General features: G+C 44.0%; 2 protein-coding genes across 7 annotated transcripts in view; both read left to right on the forward strand.

The window, feature by feature from the left end:
• The window catches only part of LOC118312793 (heterogeneous nuclear ribonucleoprotein L-like), a 9,716-nt gene extending 9,236 nt beyond the window's left edge, over positions 1-480 (forward strand). For all 3 annotated transcript variants that reach the window (XM_035637715.2, XM_035637717.2, XM_035637716.2), the window contains exon 13: positions 1-480. This exon is cut by the window's left edge and continues 344 nt beyond it. The gene's annotated coding sequence lies outside the window, so the exon portion shown is untranslated.
• A 2,284-nt stretch (positions 481-2,764) lies between these two features.
• On the forward strand, positions 2,765-17,551 carry LOC118312791 (atlastin-2). Of its 4 annotated transcripts, XM_035637708.2 has the most exons (15): positions 5,453-6,290; positions 7,014-7,627; positions 8,290-8,558; positions 9,918-10,049; positions 10,155-10,259; positions 10,522-10,572; positions 11,368-11,424; positions 11,591-11,683; positions 11,810-11,948; positions 12,487-12,614; positions 12,812-12,868; positions 12,947-13,018; positions 13,357-13,788; positions 14,705-14,719; positions 14,844-17,551. In XM_035637708.2, exons 2-15 carry the CDS (start codon positions 7,426-7,428, stop codon positions 14,952-14,954), a joined length of 1,863 nt encoding a protein of 620 aa, XP_035493601.1. In that variant the 5' UTR covers positions 5,453-6,290; positions 7,014-7,425; the 3' UTR covers positions 14,955-17,551. The 4 variants fall into 4 exon arrangements, with proteins under 4 accessions (XP_035493603.1, XP_035493601.1, XP_035493604.1 ...); XM_035637710.2 differs by lacking the exons at positions 5,453-6,290; positions 7,014-7,627 and adding an exon at positions 2,765-2,917; XM_035637711.2 differs by lacking the exon at positions 7,014-7,627 and having other exon boundaries at positions 5,454-6,290.
• The last annotated feature ends 2,373 nt before the right edge of the window (positions 17,552-19,924 follow it).

Raw genomic sequence — 19,924 nt, forward strand, 5'->3', positions numbered from 1 at the left:
GGAAGACACGTGTCGTGTTGTGGTTGTTTTTCAATCCTAAACTCTCTTAAATTTTTGTCATCATATGTCATTCTATTCTATTTGTTTGGTTTGGCACAGTTTTGTTTTATTTTGTTTGTTAATTTTATTTTACAATCTACCTGTTCAGCGTAATTCTTTCTAGTTTACTGTACAGTACAAACACAGAGGTCCGAGGGAACAGGATGTGAAGTGAAGGGATAATTTAACAGTATTTTTTTATAGTGTAGGATTTAAAAATACATTTTTTAACAAACAAGCACCTCCTCTGATGTTACAGGATACAGTGTGGACATAACATAACATACATCTGCTGTTCTTTCCTTTAATACTACCCTAACCAGTTCTGGGTTATAGATTGGTGGCTCCCGCACTAGCGGTCGTCCTGGGGATCACGTGACTCCAATGGGGGAAGTCATGTGATGATTTCCAGAAATTGAATAAAATTAGTAAAAAAAATAAGTAGAATAAATTAGCTATAATTGTTAAAAATGATTATAAGTGTGTACTTTTTGTAATGTTCTGGCGCCATCTGGTGGTAAAGTGTGAAACTGCAAACAACGGAGCGACAGACAGGGGACACTTTATGGCGGCGCACCGCTGATTCCATTTCCTGTTTCCATCAGCGTCTGAACATTCAACATGAACGCGACGTATTCTGGAGTGTTTAGTTCAACAACCGTATTCAACACGATGTAGAAACATGGAGACTCACACGGAGGTCGGTCCACCTCATGGAACTATATTTAACTCTTATATGAACAGAGTTATGGACAATATGTTCAATTTCTTCAAGTTATTCTAAATATTACACACTGTAGCTTTAGATACTTTTCAAAGCAACACAAACTAAACTTGATTCAACTCCACTGTAACGCGGTGGAGGCTCACAAAACGGTCAGGGTTATGTTATAGATATTACAATCATGTGGATGAAGCTGCTGCTTCAGGTTCAGAGAAAGCAGGAAGGAAAAATGATCTGTCACAATTTTCTATCTGTGCTCATCCAAGACTGTGCAGCTGCTTCAGTGTGTTCATCAATAATTCAGAGATCAAATGATTTTTTAATCTGAATCCAGTGGAAGGAGCGTGGAGCCTCCACTCAGCTGCATGACATCTGACTGTACGTACAGTTCAGCACAAAGGCTCATCTGTCACTGACGTGAAATTGAATATCCTTTTTTTTCTGCTTGTGGCTGGAGAACAGGACACCGTTTCTCTTTCCATCCCTGTTGGGATGTGTTGTGGTGACGCTGTCAACCAATCACAGTCCAGCATGAGACTGGTTTAAAAATAACAAGTGGAGAAAATTGACAGTTGAGGCCTTGTGGTGCATTTCAGCTGCAAACACCTGCGTGTATATACGACAACTGCAGCTCAAGTTATCCAGCTGCATTCCTGAGAGTAAAACACTGACATCAGAGCGCCGTCAGATCACACTCGACCACATCTAGACATCCAGGTGTGACGGCAGATTGTAATCTGATCAAACCAGGTGACACAGGAAAAACAAGGTCAAAGGTGGAACCTGCAGTCTCAGACGACTTCTTCCTCTCTGCTTTAAGAAGATACTTGACGAAGGACGGACCTCTTCCTCCTGACGGACAGAGGACAGGAGAGGATCAGCTGACTGTCTCCACTCAAATCAGTTTTCTACAGGAAAGTCACAAGGTTTCAAAAACAAGTTCAGACATTCAGACTAAATCAGTGGATCGGACGTTGCCAGGGAGGCTGTTGGGACGTTGCGGGTACACGTCAGGCTGGAGTCTCAAATAATAAAAACCCACATGGTCACTGTGGTAACAGCAAGTGCAGTTTGCATTTTCGATTAATACATTTCTGTGTTTTTTGCCCAGTCAAAATGTGCGTTGTTGGTGCGTTGATATGAAAAAATATTCAGATTTCTAATTTACAAACCCGCAATATTCACTGATGATGTCGCCCTATAATGTCTGAAATAATGGGAGGTTTAGGAGCTCAGGGGCAGGGTTCGGAGGACGTTCCAGTTGCAATTTCCAACTCGAAGGTTGGTAATTCTAAAGCCCCGAGATTATAATAATACGATAATCTGACTTCTTTGGTATAGTGGAGCGCAGCATGCCTACTTTGGATTTTACAACCATTTGGTTGAAAGGTTAACAGAAGTTAAAAAGTTCTTAAATTATTTGAAACTTTAATCTGAGCTCATAACTTTCAGAAACAAGTAAGATAATGTTAGAAACTATACAACTCAGGTTTATCCTCAAACCAGACTGACATTAGCAGATTATAGACTTCATAACGTACAATGGTATTGGAATATCCTTCTGAAGGTATTTTAAGTTTTAATTGTTTTGACAAAAGGTGAAGATTATCCTGCTGTATTGTGCTGCAAATTACGGACACTTTGTATGAATATATATATATATATATTTTTTTTTTGTCCCAGATCTTATTTTCTGAAAAAAATTCAAGAACCAATGGAGAAATTCCTGTGGGTTTTTTTTATTGTGGAGGGAACCAGGGCGATGCTAACTTCCGGGTTGTTGATGCTAACTCCAAAAAATAATAATCCAGGTCCTCACGGCTAAAAGATCTAATGTTCTTGTCTACGACAGGAAAGTAAAAACCATTAGAGACGTTTGTAAACTAACGTAAATACGTTTTTACATACTCTCCGTCGTTGTTGGTGGAGCTGAATTAAGTGTTTTTAGAGATTAAGGGTTTAGCTTAGGATGCTAGCGGTTAGCTAAACAGGGGTGGGGGGGCGGTGCCTCGGCACCGGTATTTAGGACCGCGCGGACACCGCCGCTGCTTCCGTGACGTCAGAGCGGTCTGGCTAGCAGGTCAAGAAAGATGGCGGCGGCGGAGGAGAGCGGGTCGAGGCAGCGGAGTCACAAACACAGCATCTTCACAGAGGGTGAGTGGCACCGGCACCGACCCCAGAACCGACACCGGCACCGACACCGGGAGCGCAGCGGGCGGCGCCGACCCGCCGGGGGGACGGCGTGGAGGTAGCGGCTGCAAGAGCTCCCCGCCGCCGCCGGAACGTTACTTCCATGACACCGCAGGCGGCGCCGCTCCGTCGAATTATCGCATCGGTCGCGTCGCGCCGCGTCCAGCGGCTCACTCAGCCCCGACAACCCGCCACCTTCTCGCCCGCACACACGCACCGACACCGCCTCACCTCACAGCTGGTCGTCCCGGAGCAGCCAGCCCCGCGGCGGGCGCGTCGTCGCGCCGCTCACCTGCGGGTGGATGGGTATTTGTTGTTAGCGGGCTGCTAACAGCTGCTAGCTCATTCGAGCTAACTCCGCGTCGTGTCCGACAGATGGATACCTGGTGTCGCGAGGACCAGAGGGGCAGAGAGGGGCAGTGGACCCGGACCTGCCACGGGGCCACTGGGCACGGGGCCACTGGGCACGGGGCCGGTGTAACGGACCCGGTCAACCGTTAGCTAAGCTCTGTTAGCCTCGATGCTACACAGTCAACGTGATCCGTAGAGAACTCCATTCAGAGATGTCTCATCAATATAAAATCATCAATATATATGTTTCTATTCCGGAACTGTAGTCACTACTGTTTCTACTAATTTCCCATCTCAGTTAGTTTAGAAGTCGTTCTTCGAGCGAGTGGGAGGAAGAAACACAATCCAGTCACTTGTGATTTGTTGTGGTCTGAATCAGTGATTCTTCTGTAGCCGACGTGCTTGTTTTGTGAAGGGGTGTTCATGTCGTCAGTCAGGAGCAGAGTTGTGACTGGGGGCTCGGCCTGTACTCGTTGCTCCTCCCCCGAGAGGTCCACTACAAGTCAGTGCGTTTACATGCAGTTTATAAACCAGATCGTATTCGGGTTAAGGCGAAACCCGGTTTCTCAGACGCCATGTAAACACCTAGTTACCCCGATTATCATACACCTGGATAAGTCCCCTGTGACGGGGGATTCGTGCGTGTGCAGATCGGGTTACGACCCTGCCTGCTCTGCAGGTTCTAGCGGCTTCACCTTTAAACCCGAGGACGTCTCCACGGCAACGTAACGTTAGTGAGATGTACATCGCTGAAGAGTCGTCCATGTCTCCTCCACTTTCCAAGTTGTTGTGATTTTGACAAGTCGTTTGCAGAGCGCCACCTACTGTACCGGAGGAAGAGCAACTCCCTCGTTCTTCACATTCTCCCCCGCTCATATATACGAGGAGAACCGTCATTACTCGGTTATTCAACCGTACCCCAGTGACTGCTGTGCATGGGAACGTTTTAGCTGCTAGCCTTCAAAATAACTTTCATATTTACTGTTACAGTCCAACTTATTTACCTGTCACCAACTATCCTATTGGGGACTGGTCTGACTGTGGCACGGCTTCATCAGGAAGTGGGGATCTTTCTGGGGGGTGAACGTTGGGGCTTCGTGAAGCTGCTGCAGAGACTTGACCTGTTGGAGAAAGTGCTGCACACTGTGCTCAGACCAAAGTGGGGCAGAAGAAAACCCTGGAGGCGTCAGTGGGTCATGTGACGTGTGCGTAACTGTGTTTATCCTCTTATTCCCAGGTCACATGTTCAGCTCTACACACTCTGCACAGTGAAGGAGGACGAACTGCCACGAGATACTGAGGCATATCAGTATTGATCTATAACAGATTTCAGAAATTTGTTTTTTGTGTTGTATAATGACTTGGGTTGTTGGATACGGGGGTTTGGGGGGACAAGTGGCCTTGGATCTGGCTTTGTCATTCTCCTAAAATTAGATTGAAATACTCACCAAACTACACAGTCGCTGAGGAAGAACTGCTGTTTTGCCTTGTTAGCGTGTCTCCGGAGTTCAAACAGGTCGGCATGTCAGTCTTTTGTGAATACAGACTGTTGTTAAAGTGTGTGAGTAGAACCCAAACCAGATTCCTCTGCTCTGTTGATGAGTGTCATCATGTAACAGTGACTGACTGGAAGAGGAAGTTAACAGTTTAGAAGCAAGAGTACAGGAGTCCACATGCCGGCTTGACCTGTTAGATAAGCAGGGGAATGGACTTATTCTTAATGTAAAAAACTTGGACAGGAGTCAACAAACACACACACACACACACACACACACACACACGACCCCCGTGGGTCTGAGCTACGAAGAGAGTTCAACACACTAAGGATATTATTATTATTTCTTTGGTTTGGTTATTATTTGGTTGACTTATTCGGTGTGTGTAATATTTACAAGAACTTATTCATAGAAATTGAATATATTGTCCATAACTCTGTATTCATATGAGTTAAATATAGTCACGAGGTGGACTGACCTCCGTGTGAGTCTCCATGTTTCTACGTCGTGTTGAATACGCTTGTTGAACTAAACGCCCAGAATACGTCGCGTTCATGTGGCATTTTCAGACGCTGATGGAAACAGGAAATGGAATCAGCAGTGCGCCACCATAAAGTGTCCCCTGTCGGTCGCTCAGTTGGTTGCGGTTTGCATCTTTACCACCAGATGTCGCCAGAAAATTAAAGAAATTACACACTAGAGCTTTAAGGGACATGCCAGCAGGTCGCTCTGCAACTCAGCGGTTTTGACCTCGTGGTCAGGGCTGTGACATCACAACAACAACAAAGAGAATTTCTCTACAATCGCTTACTGCCCCTTCAAGCTAACATTGGCCAACCGCCGGATAACAGGAACTACGAAGCTGGATATGAACCGTCTCGTTCTACCATGGAACTTTCCTCCAGTTACCAGCATGTTCGTGTGGAAGAGGCGGAGTCGTTAATTACAAGCGACATCGTCAGAACCATAGAATAAGTATAATAATATCATAAGAGAAGAAACGCTGTTTGCATAATGTAATAGCGACTTTATACAAAGTGAAATGAACTTAATCTGATCAAACAAAAGAACAACTCAAAATATTTTTCTAAATTGAAAGTCCAATCAGAAATATAATGTAAAAAAAAAATCACAGGAAGAATATTTGATTTTTGTGTCTGAGTCGTTCAAAAAGTGGGCGGGGTCACTGTTGAGCTCCATATCTGCTGCGCTTTTATTATTTCTCAAGTTACTTTTTAAAAACTCTTTGGTCCATGTCAGGGTCTTGTAAATGGATGATGCTGTTTTTTCCAGTCATCTGATTGGTCAGTAGTTGGTGACTGGCTTTGATCCCTCATGTCGAACTTCACCTGCTCCGGAGCAGGTTAACGCCGCTCAGAGTTACTGCGTCAATTTAACAAGAGAAGCATCTTCGTAGGACGTTGAACCTGAACGCAGCTTCCAGATGATCCACTCATCCGTCCAGCTCATGATGAAGTGGTGGCCAGGAGGTTTGTCTCTTCCCAGAACCACTTGTCTCAAGTAGAACGCAGCTCAGTGTTTAAGTCGCAGTCAAACTTCTGTACTCGTATATACTGTAGTCCTCAGGCAGCCCACTCATAAAATAGTGACGTGAACCATATTGTTGTTTTTATACTGTTACTGTGAAAGCTACAGACTTAAACCCAGAAAAAAAATACTGAACCTTCCTGCGTGACACATTGATTACATTTATGTATATATATACATTGCTCTGCTAACGCTACACTCCTGGAAATCAGAAGTGATTAGTGGTATCATAGCTCTGGCAAACCGTAGTAAAAATTGTCAATATTTCTCGCTGGAAAGTAGAGCTGCAACAGTTATTCGACTACTAAATGAATCGCCGACAATTTTGAGAATCGGTTCAAGTTGTTTTTATTTGGGAGTCAAAATTCTCTGATTTCAGCTTCTGAAATATGAATCATTTCTGGTTTCTTTGCTCCTCTGTGAAAGTAAACTGAATATCTTTTGTGTGAACAAAACATCATCTTGTGGTTTGGGAAACACGATCGCCATTTTTCACCATTTTATGAACCAAATAAATAATCAACAGATTAATCGTTAGTTGCAGCCCCAAAGGTTTAATATAGATCATAAATGTGGAGAAGCTTGAACAAGGTTCTGATGTTCGACTTGATCAAAACCTTTTTTCAAAAGACGAAGGGATTTGATCTTTTGGCTTGTCGCTCCAGAGGAGTGTCTTTTCCCGGAGGCAGCTCGTGTGCAGGACGGAGCGAACACTGGGACACTGAATCAACCGGATCACTGCGCCTCTCAAGTTCCAGCTCATCATCATCGTCATCATCACCGTCTCCCGGGCTCCGTTTCCCTTGGCTCCCTGGATGATGCGGCTGCTCGACCCTTCGGATCAGACTTGTTGTGTCACGTGACGCGACCAGCTGCTCGGCTATCTGCAGAGACACATGACGTCACGCTCCGGGTTCGATCCAAGATCTTTGAAGGTCCTTTGCCCAAAAAGGACAGAAAAGCTCCTCCGGGCAATCGGATGAAAGGAAATTCACCCAAAAATAGAGTTGAAATGAGCCAGAGCTGCAGGTCTGCTGCCATAGAAGGAGCGCTTCATCTGTCCACGGGTTCAAACTGATGGGAGGCTCCTGTCCGTTTACTGTAAACCTGCCCTGCCATCCCATAATAACAGCGATCCTCTCGACCGAGATCCTGTGGAGCTTCACTGACTGGACGGGGTCAGAAGACCTCCAGGGGGCGCCGCCATTTCTCCAGCTCAGAGCGTTTATGGATCTGTGTCGGCAGGGAGACGGAGGCCACGCCCACGACGACGGGCAAAGTGAAGAGTGATTTTTTTTCTTTTGAAGATGGGGTTGAATACTTCTACTTCTTCTTCTTATACTACTAATACTTGAAGGTTGATTTGAAGATGCCACTGTCACAATACTGACCCGATCAAATGCGTCCATGTAGCCACAACAGTTCAAGATGTCGTCCGTCCTGACTGTCGTCCTGATTCTGTTATCAAGACAACTGCACCAGTAGGAAGGAGCGATTTTTAAAACTTAAAAAAACCTACTGAGACACGTTCACCTGACGAGAGCCACCCACCGCGAGTGGCTATAAAATCAGAAATATCAATATCTTGTGTTCATTAAAACTTAGCTCAAGTTCTACATACTTGGTTGTGTTTGTTTCTTCCCATGTTGCGTCTCGGAACTTCCACCATACTGTAACTCAACAATAGAGATAATATGAAACCACAGATGTTTTTCCATGTCATGATCAAGATGTGTATGATCATATCACTTAAATCAGGTACAGTAGACTTGTGGTCACATGTTTCCTTTGTCTGTAAACTACTGTGGAGTTTCTTAGATCCTGTTGCCCGCCTGGTCGTACTGGATGTAGATAAAGATTTATGCATAAACAGAATGTGGTGTGTGTAGTTTGTTTCAGTCACCATCGGACTTAAGCGTCACCTAATCCTCTGTCTCTCAGGTGGCCACCGATTTACGTCGGACACATCCCACATGATGCAGGAGGACGAGGAGCCGCTGGAGGAGAAGGTGGGCGGGGCCACGCCGGTGCAGATCGTGGTGGCCAACGAGGAGGAGCACTCGTTCTCGCTGCAGGAGGCGGCGCTGGAGAGGCTGCTGCTGCAGGACGAGGTGCAGGACCTCAACGTGGTCGTCGTCTCGGTGGCCGGAGCGTTCCGCAAGGGCAAGTCCTTCCTGCTGGACTTCATGCTGCGCTACATGTACAAACAGGTACACGTGACCCTGCAGGGTGAACGGGAGTCTCGTGAAGGAGATGCACGATACACAAATGTGTTGTATTGTTTTTTTGTGAATGTTAAAGTTCTGCAAAGTTGAGATAATCCTTTATTCGTCCAACAACATTTGGGAAAGCTGAAAACAAAAATACAAAAAGCTGAAAGCAAAGAGAGCTGCTCTCCCCGACAGAAAACTCTGCTCCTCAAATGCCTCGTCTGTCGTACAGTGAAGTCATGTGACATCACAACGCCCACATTTGCATAAGTCACGTCTAGCAGCTGGTCGGACACGCCCCTAACAAAGACGGGTAGAGCGAGAGACATTCCTACATCGCTTCCATGATGACGTGCGTTCATACGCTTGAACTACTACAACTACTACTACTACTGCTTCTTCAACTTTTTCTACTACTGCTTCTGCTTCTTCAACTTTTTCTACTAGCACTTCTACTACTACTTTTTCTACTAGCACTTCTTCTACTACTTCTTTTTCTACTAGCACTTCTTCTACTACTACTTTTTCTACTAGCACTTCCACTACTTCTTTTTCTACTAGCACTTCTTCTACTACTTCTTTTTCTACTAGCACTTCCACTACTTCTTTTTCTACTAGCACTTCTTCTACTACTTCTTTTTCTTTGTCACATTACGTTAAATATCGCTGTCGCAATGAATTGTGGGTCTATTTCTCCTTTCCTTCCAGTGTACCCTATGCACTCAGTTAGGAAAAATATCACCATTCGACCGCGTGTCTTTCTCATGTGACTCGACCTTTGGCCTCGTTAATCTACTGTAAGCACCGAGGATCAGAACAGAAGGTTTCATCTGTACAGAGGATTTTACACCGACACAATGTCTGCTCTGTGGCCACACACACACACACACACACACACACACACACACACACACACACACACACACACACACACACACACCATGTATGTGTTTTGTTAATAACTGTGTACGACATTAACTGTGTAAATAATGAGATGCTAGAATATCATTTTTTTAAATTGTCGTAACGTTTTAAACTTTTGTTACTAGTTCTGCATCGGTGTGAGAAATTATTACTTTCACTAACAAAGTATTCATTTTGCAAACTTACATTTCACCTCTTCAGTTTTGAAAATGTTGTACATAAGGAATGGTTCTTTCAGATTTCTCTGTTGTGATTTAAAAAAATGTCCTTTATTTTCTTTCTTCTAGTTTTACGTTATTAAACTTCCCATCAGTTATTTTTCATACTGAAGTAATGTCGTTTCCTTCGTTTCCGTCTGAGGTTCAAATCTGTATGAGTAACGATGTTGAACCGGATCAGAACCAGTGTCGTCATCTCTCTCTCGTCCTCCTCCAGACCGACTCGTGGATCGGCGGAGAGGAAGAGCCCTTGACGGGCTTCAGCTGGCGCGGCGGCTGCGAGAGGGAGACCACTGGCATCCTGGCCTGGAGCGAGGTGTTCGTGGTGGAGAAGCCCAACGGCTGCAAGGTCTGTTTTCACAGGGGTCACGCCGCCGCCGCCGTCTTCTCTGTAATCGAGGTCTCGTTCTGCGGATAAGCAGTCGGAGTGAAAACGTGCTGTTGTTTCTTGCAGGTCGCAGTTCTTCTACTCGACACGCAGGGGGCGTTCGACAGCCAGTCCACCATCAAGGACTGTGCTACGCTGTTCGCTCTGAGCACCATGACCAGCTCTGTCCAGGTCAGAACCATGAGTCACTCATGTTTGAGGGTCTAAAACCAACATCCTGGTACTTTGAGTGACAGGTTGACACGTGTGTGTGTGTGTGTGTGTGTGTGTGTGTGTGTGTGTGTGTGTGTGTGTGTGTGTGTGTGTGTGTGTGTGTGTGTGTGTGTGTGTGTGTGTGTGTGTGTGTGTGTGTGTGTGTGTGTGTGTGTGTGTGTGTGTGTGTGTGTGTGTGTGTGTGTGTGTGTGTGTGTGTGTGTGTGTGTGTGTGTGTCAGGTTTACAACTTGTCGCAGAACGTCCAGGAAGACGACCTCCAGCACCTCCAGGTCAGAGTCGCTCATCCCTGCTGCTGTTCGTCACGATGATCTTTGTCTTCTGCTCGTTCACTCTCGAGTCAGTTTCAACGTATCAGCGTTCGTGTTTTCTGAAATGAGAAACTTTTATTTTATAATTTACATTTACAGTTTATTTCCTTAATTCTAGTTCTTTATATTTGTTTTCTTTTTTATTTCTAGTTATTTATGATAAAGTTTATGGTTAAACTGTAAAACACAGACTCAAGGTTACGTTTCTTTGTCGCAAGGTTTTGATAACGACATCTTACGAATCACTGACGGTGTTTTAAATGTATAAATATATAACTGCTGATCCACTGATCCAGCGGCTTCGCTGCAACGTGTCTGTTCAAACATCTTGTTAAGTCCTGACAGACGAGCTGCGGATCAGGATCCAGCTCCACGTCCTTATGAGGCAGGAAGCTGCTCACACGCAGAAACAAAAGAAAGATTCTCTTCCATCTTTGGGCCAAACCGCTTATCCCTGCATTTCTCCTGTCAATCAAACAGTGAGGGGCGGGGTCTGATGATGCTCACATGGTTTCTGCACATGTTCGACTGTGTTTGATTTGTTTTTTTCATTAAAACTTTGAACTGCGTTCAGTGGAAAGATTGTTATTAAAGTTAAGTTCAACCCAGACTTTTTTATTTTCTCCTCAAACAACGGTGAATGCAGAGAAACTGATGGAAACTGAAAGCTGCATCACTGGAACATGAACACATTAGTACTGAGGGAGCTTTTATGATGATGTTTGATTATGTTTTTAATCTGCGTCTCCTCCTCAGCTCTTCACCGAGTACGGGCGACTGGCCTTGGAGGAAGTCTACGAGAAACCTTTCCAGGTACGATCTGCTGAGCAACCTCCTCACGGTTCAGAAACATAAGAGAATAAAGACGAGGGAACAAAGTCACATGGGAAAATAAAACACAAATATATTCATAAAATCTTTCCTGTGAAATGATTTAAAAGACACTGAAGATGTCGACTGAGAGCTGTTGTTCTTTCAGACTCTGATGTTCCTGATCCGAGACTGGAGCTACCCGTACGAGCATCCCTACGGTCTGGACGGAGGAAGCAGCTTCCTGGAGAAACGGCTGCAGGTGAGAAATTCCAGGGTGGGACTCCCCCACCGGAGGTCGCGGGTTCGCCGCCCGAGCAGTAAAATCCCAACAAGGAGACATTGAAGCTTCTGCCCCTTCTGTAACGTGTGAACGTCTTGTGTCCAGGTGAAGCAGAACCAACACGAGGAGCTGCAGAACGTCAGGAAACACATCCACTCCTGCTTCTCCAACATCGGCTGCTTCCTGCTGCCGCATCCCGGACTCCGGGTCGCCACCAACCCTCAGTTCGACGGCCGGCTCCGCGGTACGACTCTCAAACCCTTACCAGTTGTCATGGGGATAAAAAACATTGATGCAGTTTGAGACCGTCGACGTCCTGAGCAGAAGTCTTTATTACAAGAGCTCCATATATATCAACAAGTGGTCAGTGCATGGTGTCCCCAAAAAACCTGCCTAGCCCAGTCAGAGGGACGTATTCAACTCGCGTGTTGTCATCTCACAGACAGAATGTCTGTCTCCATAGAAACGCTCTGTTGGATCTTTAGACTAAACCTTCTAATGGTGCGTTCACACCGGACACAATGGCAAAGCTACACAAAGCGGTTGTGCTAAATAGCTCGATTGTAGCATCCGGTGTGAACTCACCTTACAATTCAGGACAGCTGTGAAACTGTAAAGTGTGTGTGTGTGTGTGTGTGTGTGTGTGTGTGTGTGTGTGTGTGTGTGTGTGTGTGTGTGTGTGTGTGTGTGTGTGTGTGTGTGTGTGTGTGTGTGTGTGTGTGTGTGTGTGTGTGTGTGTGTGTGTGTGTGTGTGTGTGTGTGTGTGTGTGTGTGTGTGTCAGATATCGACGAAGACTTCCAGCGGGAGCTGGAGAACCTTGTCCCGACACTGCTGTCGCCAGAGAACCTGGTGGAGAAGGAGATCGGAGGAGTGAAGATCACCTGCAGAGACCTGCTGCACTACTTCAAGGTGAGTCCAGCAGGTGCGGCCGGTTGCTTAGCAACAGAGGAACAGCGATGGTGAGAAGTAAGAGCAGCGACCACTGCGATGAGGTGGAACCGTGACTGACAGGAAGTGTTATTGACGCTTTGCTTGCTTTTTTCTTCGTTTGTTTGTAAAAAAGAGAATTGACTGACTTGTAAACTTGATTTGTTTTTTTGTTTCAGGCGTACATGAAGATCTACCAGGGGGAGGAGCTTCCTCACCCCAAGTCGATGCTGCAGGTCAGTTGAGCTCCGACATGCAGAGAGTTAAGCGGAAGATTGTTTATTTTAAAGTAATGTTCCGTCATCTGTTACCAGGCAACAGCTGAAGCCAATAACCTCGCAGCTGTAGCAGGAGCCAAAGACGTGTACAACAAGAGCATGGAGCAGGTAAACACTACTGAATTTATTTATTCTGATAATCAGTAAATTATCAAGATCAAGTAGTTTTTATGAAGAAAAGTCACAAGTCATAATACCTGATTTCAGCTTCTTAAATGTGAACATGTTCTGGTTTCTTTGCTCCTCTGCGACAGTGAACTGAATATCTTTGGTGTGTGGACAAAACAAAACATCATGTTGACGTTTTGGGGAAACATGATCCACATTTTCCACCATTTTATGACCAAACAACTAATCGATTAATTGAGAAAATAATCAACAGATTATTTTCTCGTGCGTGCGCGTGTGCGTTCGTTGCGTCACCTCGTCTCCTGTCCCCCCCTCAGGTGTGCGGCGGAGACAAACCCTACATGTCACCGGCGGAGCTGGAGCGCCGCCACGTGGACCTGCGTCAGGCGTCGGTGCGACACTTCCGCGCCATCAAGAAAATGGGCGGCGAGGACTTCTGCCGGCGTTACCAGGAGCAGCTGGAGGCGGAGCTCGACGAGGCCTACGCCAACTTCGGCAAGCACAACGACGGCAAGAACATCTTCTTCGCTGCACGCACGCCCGCCACGCTGTTCGCCGTCATGTTCGCCATGTACGTGGCGTCGATGGTCACGGGCTTCGTGGGCGTCAATTCAGTGGCCACGCTGTGCAACCTGGTGATGGGCGTGGCCCTGACGGCGCTCTGCGTCTGGGCCTACGTCAAGTACTCGGGAGAGTTCCGCGAGGTCGGTGGCGCCATCGACCAGGTGGCGGAGACGCTGTGGGAGCAGGTGAGAGGACACGAATCTCTTCTTCTACAGGACGGGACCAAGTCTCTCTGATGTCCTGACACATTAAGGAATAAATTCATATTTTTTTTAATGCACAAGTGAGACAAGACACATTTACAACTTTGGTGAGAATAATAAAAAAGAATTAAAAAAAAAAAATTGATATATCGGCCGATGCATATTTGAAAATATACTCAATGATTCCAAGACGTCGTTCAAACGTCATGACAAAAAATTGAGTCTTGATATTTTCCAGTTTAACCATAAACTTAATTGTAAAATTATAATTATATCAAATTAAAATAAGATAATAAACTTTTTTTTAAATAAAATATAAGAACATGCTAAATTTTTAAATTCTGTAATGTAAAAGTTTTCATATCGACATCCGCCAATTTTTGTCAAGCAAAATATGAAAGTTAAATATGAAACATTAAAAACATTTTTAAAAATCTCCAGTGAATCAGACGTTTGACTCCTTTTGTTTAAAAAGAATGAATCTATGGAGGAAACTGGTGGATATTGATTATTGATCCGCGGAACGAACAGTAACTGTCAGCTGAACAGTGGTCGTCATGACGGTGAAGGTTCCTGAGCTCGTCACGATAAGGAGGAGGAGCAAAAAACTCCAGAGAGCTCTTTGATTGGACGACACAATGAGTGAAGGGTAATGTCATCAAAGAGCCGAAACAGGAAGAGAAGATTAGATGTAAAAAAAAAAAGAAACAGAATGTTGGTTTTAGAACCTGGAACATGAATAATTCATGACTTGACAGTTTCTTTAATGATTTTAATTATTTAGATTTCTGTGGTTTTTAACTTTAATATTTAACTCGTCTGACGAATTGAGCAGAACATGTGTCGTCCTTCACCTTCGTCTTTTCATCCTCTTCCTTTTCTCTCTCAATGCTTCCAGAGGACGCCACGGAAGGTGAGCACTTCAGGGACCTGAACAAGTTGTAGGAAAACAATGTGTTGAGTGAAAAAAAGTCCAGGAGACGTTAGACACCTCTTCTTCCTCCGTCACTCACCCTGACCTCCTCTTCTTCTCCAAGGTTCTCTACAAACTCTTCGAGGTGGCCCGGAGTCGAGTCCCGTTGGGAAGCCTGATCCCGGTGCCGCGGCCCCGACTCGCCTCAAACAACAACGTCAAGAAGAAAAACTAGCGACGCGTCACATCATGTTTTTATTCTTTTCTCTTTGCTGTTTTTTTTCTTTTCTTCTTTCGAAACGTCGTTAGGTCAGTTTGAGGCGTGTAAATCAGCTGTAGGTTCAAGGACTCGCTGTAGAATCTGACAAAACAGTTTTGATGTATTTTATTATTTTTGCGGGGGCCGGGGTTTAAGGTATTTATTGGTGGGAGGGGCCGTTGTTCTATCACTTTGAGTGTCATCACAGCAGGTGTGTGTGTGTGTTCACCTGTCGACTCTAATGATTCCCGTGTTATGTGAATGTACGAAGGAAGAGCAACCGCTGACCCCTCCTCCTTCCGGTCGCCGGGCGGAGTCACTACCGCTGACCCCTCCTCCCTCCGGTCGCCGGGCGGAGTCACTACCGCTGACCCCTCCTCCTTCCGGTCGCCGCCGGGCGGAGTCACCACCGCTGACCCCTCCTCCCTCCGGTCGCCGGGCGGAGTCACTACTGCTGACCCCTCCTCCCTCCGGTCGCCGGGCGGAGTCACTACTGCTGACCCCTCCTCCCTCCGGTCGCCGGGCGGAGTCACTACTGCTGACCCCTCCTCCCTCCGGTCGCCGGGCGGAGTCACTACTGCTGACCCCTCCTCCTTCCGGTCGCCGGGCGGAGTCACTACCGCTGACCCCTCCGGTCGCCGGGCGGAGTCACTACCGCTGACCCCTCCTCCCTCCGGTCGCCGGGCGGAGTCACTACCGCTGACCCCTCCTCCCACCGGTCGCCGGGCGGAGTCACTACCGCTGACCCCTCCTCCCTCCGGTCGCCGGGCGAGGTCACGACCAAAAGTTTACAGCTTTACCTACGTCAGAGCGAGCGGGACGACGAACTGCAGCCGACCCACTGTTTCCCTGACACCCCCCCCCCCCCCCCCCGTGAAGAAACTCAAGTTTCCATCTGCTGCCGCAGGTCAAAGGTCAGTCGAACAGTTTATCGTAGAGTTTTAATGAAACGTTAGTTCAAATAATTGATTCACCTCCAATTTTAACTTATTTATTACACCAAAAACCTGGAGACGTTTCAAGCGACATTCCTCAGTCCAGCACCCGGATCATATTTAATATATTATCATTGGAGACGGTTCAGTTAAATCATGAGCTTGACATTTAAAAAAAAGAAACTATATTCACCTGGGCAGCGACGAGGCGCAGACCTCGGCTTTTGTCTTCAAATCAATTCCTGTAATCTGGATTTTTAATAAACCGAGACATAAAACGTTGACGCATATTTGTCTCGTACAAACGAGATTTTGGCGCTGAAGTTTTAAAAATGCACTTTTTGCAACGTTTCCGGCGACGACGCTCCGGAGTTTTTTGTCGAGCTTGTGGAAACGCCGCTGGTCCCGTTTCAGAGTGGAAACTCCGGAGCGTGTTCGAGTCCGGACGGACGTTCTCGTCCTGATTGGTTCTCGATCGGTCACCACGTCGCTGACACTTCGTGCTGACGGAGATTTATTTCTGGTCGGTTCAGTGGGCGGAGCCTGATTTTCTGACTCTGGGAACATCGAAGAAGCTCAAATTCCTTGAAAGCCGCTTCAGACCGACTGAAGTCCTGATCGTCATGACGACGCAACATTGGACCATTTTTTTGTTGAGATTTTCAGCTTTGAGATGATCATGAATTTCTTTTTAGTATTTACCTTCTTCATTATTATTCTTTTTGTTTTGGTTGGTGTTTGGTTTTCCGTTAGCAGAAAGTTTCGTTTTTTTTCCGAAACATGAGGCTGATGATGATGATGATTATTGATCTGCCGGGACAGTGAAATATTCCAATGGATCATAATGTGGAAGGAGTTCTTCTGTTAGTGAGATGGTTGTTGTTGTTGAAACGTTTCCGTGTTCGAGCTCCTGGAGTTCAGTTTCAGACCAAAAGCTTTTAAATCGTTTTCCTTCTTTTCTCCTGTAGATAATATTTAACTGTTGTTCCCTCTCGTCATTCCTCCTCTTCCTCCTCTTCCTCCTCAGTAAAACACTAAAATCCCGTCGATGCTCCGAACTCTTTGTCAACTGGTCGTCAGAGGTTTTTTTCCGTTTTGAAGCCAAACTCTTTGCATCGTACGACTGAAGGTCGACCTCTTGTCTGTGGGGGTCGGAGGTCGTCACGTCATGTTTTTCGCTGAGTCATGTTTTCATTTCGTCGCCATCTTCATCATTCCATCCAACTTCACCACCGTGTGCTTTTCTGTTTTTGTACAGTTCAGTTTTTTACAGCCTCCTCATCCACACACACACGTACACACACACACTCTGAGCATGTGTATGAAATATATATACATATATAAATATAACTTTTCTAGACCTTTTTGTAGCTGGAGGAACGACGGGCTCAGCTCACTGGATGTAAAGGAATGCTTTCGTGATTTTGTGGATATGTCTAATAAACTTTTTTTTTCTTTTGTTTTTATAAATATATTTGTAAATTGAATCCTACGTGAGCACCGAGACTCCGCCTCCTGCTGGAGAAGAATGCTTTTAATCTGGATTTCTTTTTTCTTTTCTTGTCTTCAGTTGCATTTTAAAATTATTTTCGTTAATTTATTTTTCAGTACAATATTAAACCAAACTCCTACAACACAGATTGGTGTCGGTCTCTTTACTTTCAAAAATTTTTGAAGTGCAGATTTCTCAGGATTTAGGCCATGTGGTGAAAAAAATCAATTCTTAAATGTCTAATTTCATAATTCTCACTTTATTCTCAGGTTTTTATGTTTCTCAGAATTCTGAAAATTTTAGTTTGAATCCAAATTTCTTTTCCAGGGGGCGCTGTGCCTTGTACAGCCAGAGAAATTTTAAAAAGTAAAAAAAAAAGTAGTAGTATAATAAGAGTGTAGGTAGTGTTTTATGTAAATATTATAATGTTGATAGATATTATTCATTTGATATTTCTAATTCTTTAATTTTCCTGGCAGTAGTGAGCTTCCCTACAGACTCAACTCTTTTCTATAAATTACACTCAAATGTAAAGAAATAAAATAATTTCTTTAATGTCTAAGGTCTGACTGATTTTCTTTCCCCCCCGAATTCTGAAAGTAAAGTTGGAATCAAAAATGCCTTTGCCCATTTGGCCCTAATCCTCTTCTGTAACGTATACAACCTACAGGGGGCGCTGCTCCTTGTCTTTATCTGCCAGAACTGTAGAGGACAAAAACATGTCAAAATTATTTTTAAATGATTCATTCAGATGTTGTTTTATGCAAATATCATGACGTTGATGACATATGTTTCGTTAATTTTCAAATTATTCGTTTTTTTATTTTCTTGATGGTAATGAGCTTCCCTACAGACTCGACTCGATGTTTCCAGCTCCTTAGTATAATGTGAACATGTTGTGATATGATGAACGAGATGAAAGCTGAACTCAAACGTCTCATGAATCATAATGTTGATCACAAGTTTCTGGATGTGGAAATCAAAAGAACAAAAATTGGAAGAAGCTCAATCGAAATATTCATGACAGATTCATTTCTGACACAATGACCGGAGGTCGTCGACCGTCGGGATGGAGAGGAGGTGTGACGACTGTGACCTTTGACCTGTGAACATGCAGGTAAGGATCAACTCTTATGTCACAAAAGTAATTTTAATGATTTTACATAAATATTGATGAATTATTGGATCATGTTTTTTAAATTTAACACAAAGTCTGTGCTCCCAGAGAATTATTATCAATACAAAGATAAAACATTAAATCAGAATATTGTTAATCTGTTTACAGGTTATTGATCCACTTCCGATCAGGTCTTTGACTTTAAGATAAATTCCACCGATGTTAAAAAGAAAAGGGTTTTGACTTGTTTGAAGTTGGTCATATTCAACGATATGCTGTGAGGCGGCTCTTGACCAGTCGAGTCTTCATAAGAACATTGAACTTTAATATGAATTCATTTTAGAGAGACTTAAGATTTAAAGTCAACCTGCTGTAACACCGCAGAGTCGCCACCAGGCGGCAACAGAACACAGTGAAACTAATGTAAAGTGAACACGGTTAAAAACGATTTTATAACAACTCACATCCTGAAAAAACATAAAAAAATATCATTACTATTAATTTTCTATTTTTTATTCACTTTTGCCCGAAAAAAACGAATCAGTTGTTGCGTTCACTGCACGTCTGGAGTTTTCAGACTCTTCAGCTGCACGCAGATCCACAAAGTCATGCTGCGTTAAAGGGCAGTCGAAAAAAGTGTGACATCTTAGCTTTTAGTGAAAACGTTCATGCATTCACCGACAATTGTGTAGTGACTGTGTTCTGCCTCCATGTGGCGGTAAAGTGATTCATAATAATTTTGAATTTAATTTTTTTTATCTTATTGACCATTTTAAATTGTATATATAATATTGTAATATGTAATACATACAAATATAATATTTTTAAATCAGATGTTGGACTTGTTCGTTTTATTTACAGAAGCACTTTGTCAATTGGGTTTTGAAAAGTTATCTGTAAATTAATATTATTATTTTTATTATTATTAATAATATTTATTTTTTGATTAAGACGCAATTGAACTGAACATTATTTCCAGTTACATGATGTCATGGAAGAACAACTGTTGTCAGTGACATCATGTCAACAGGCTCCTGGAGGAATCTTACCAAAGTAAAAGAATCATACCAAAATAAAAGAATCATACCAAAATAAAAGGATCTTACCAAAGTAAAAGAATCATACCAAAGTAAAAGAATCATACCAAAATAAAAGGATCTTACCAAAATAAAAGAATCATACCAAAATAAAAGGATCTTACCAAAATATAAGAATCTTACCAAAATAAAGTATCTTACAAAATCAAAGAATCTAACCAAAATCAAAGAATCTTGTCAAAATGAAAGAATCTAACCAAAATGAAAGAATCTTATCAAAATAAAAGAATCTTACAAAATAAAACATCTTACCTAAACAAAATAATTTTTCAAAATAAAAGAATCTTACAAAATAAAAATCTTAC

This window comes from Scophthalmus maximus, chromosome 8 (assembly GCF_022379125.1).
Source record: "Scophthalmus maximus strain ysfricsl-2021 chromosome 8, ASM2237912v1, whole genome shotgun sequence".
In the NCBI taxonomy this organism is placed as follows: domain Eukaryota; kingdom Metazoa; phylum Chordata; class Actinopteri; order Pleuronectiformes; family Scophthalmidae; genus Scophthalmus; species Scophthalmus maximus.

Excerpts from the sequence above, each read along its gene's own strand:
- LOC118312791 (XM_035637708.2), top strand. The coding sequence starts at position 7,426 with ATGGGAGGCTCCTGTCCGTTTACTGTAAACCTGCCCTGCCATCCCATA. Across the intron at positions 11,684-11,809 it reads TCCTGGAGAAACGGCTGCAG|GTGAAGCAGAACCAACACGA; the intron begins GTGAGAAATTCC and ends TCTTGTGTCCAG. Across the intron at positions 11,949-12,486 it reads GTTCGACGGCCGGCTCCGCG|ATATCGACGAAGACTTCCAG; the intron begins GTACGACTCTCA and ends TGTGTGTGTCAG.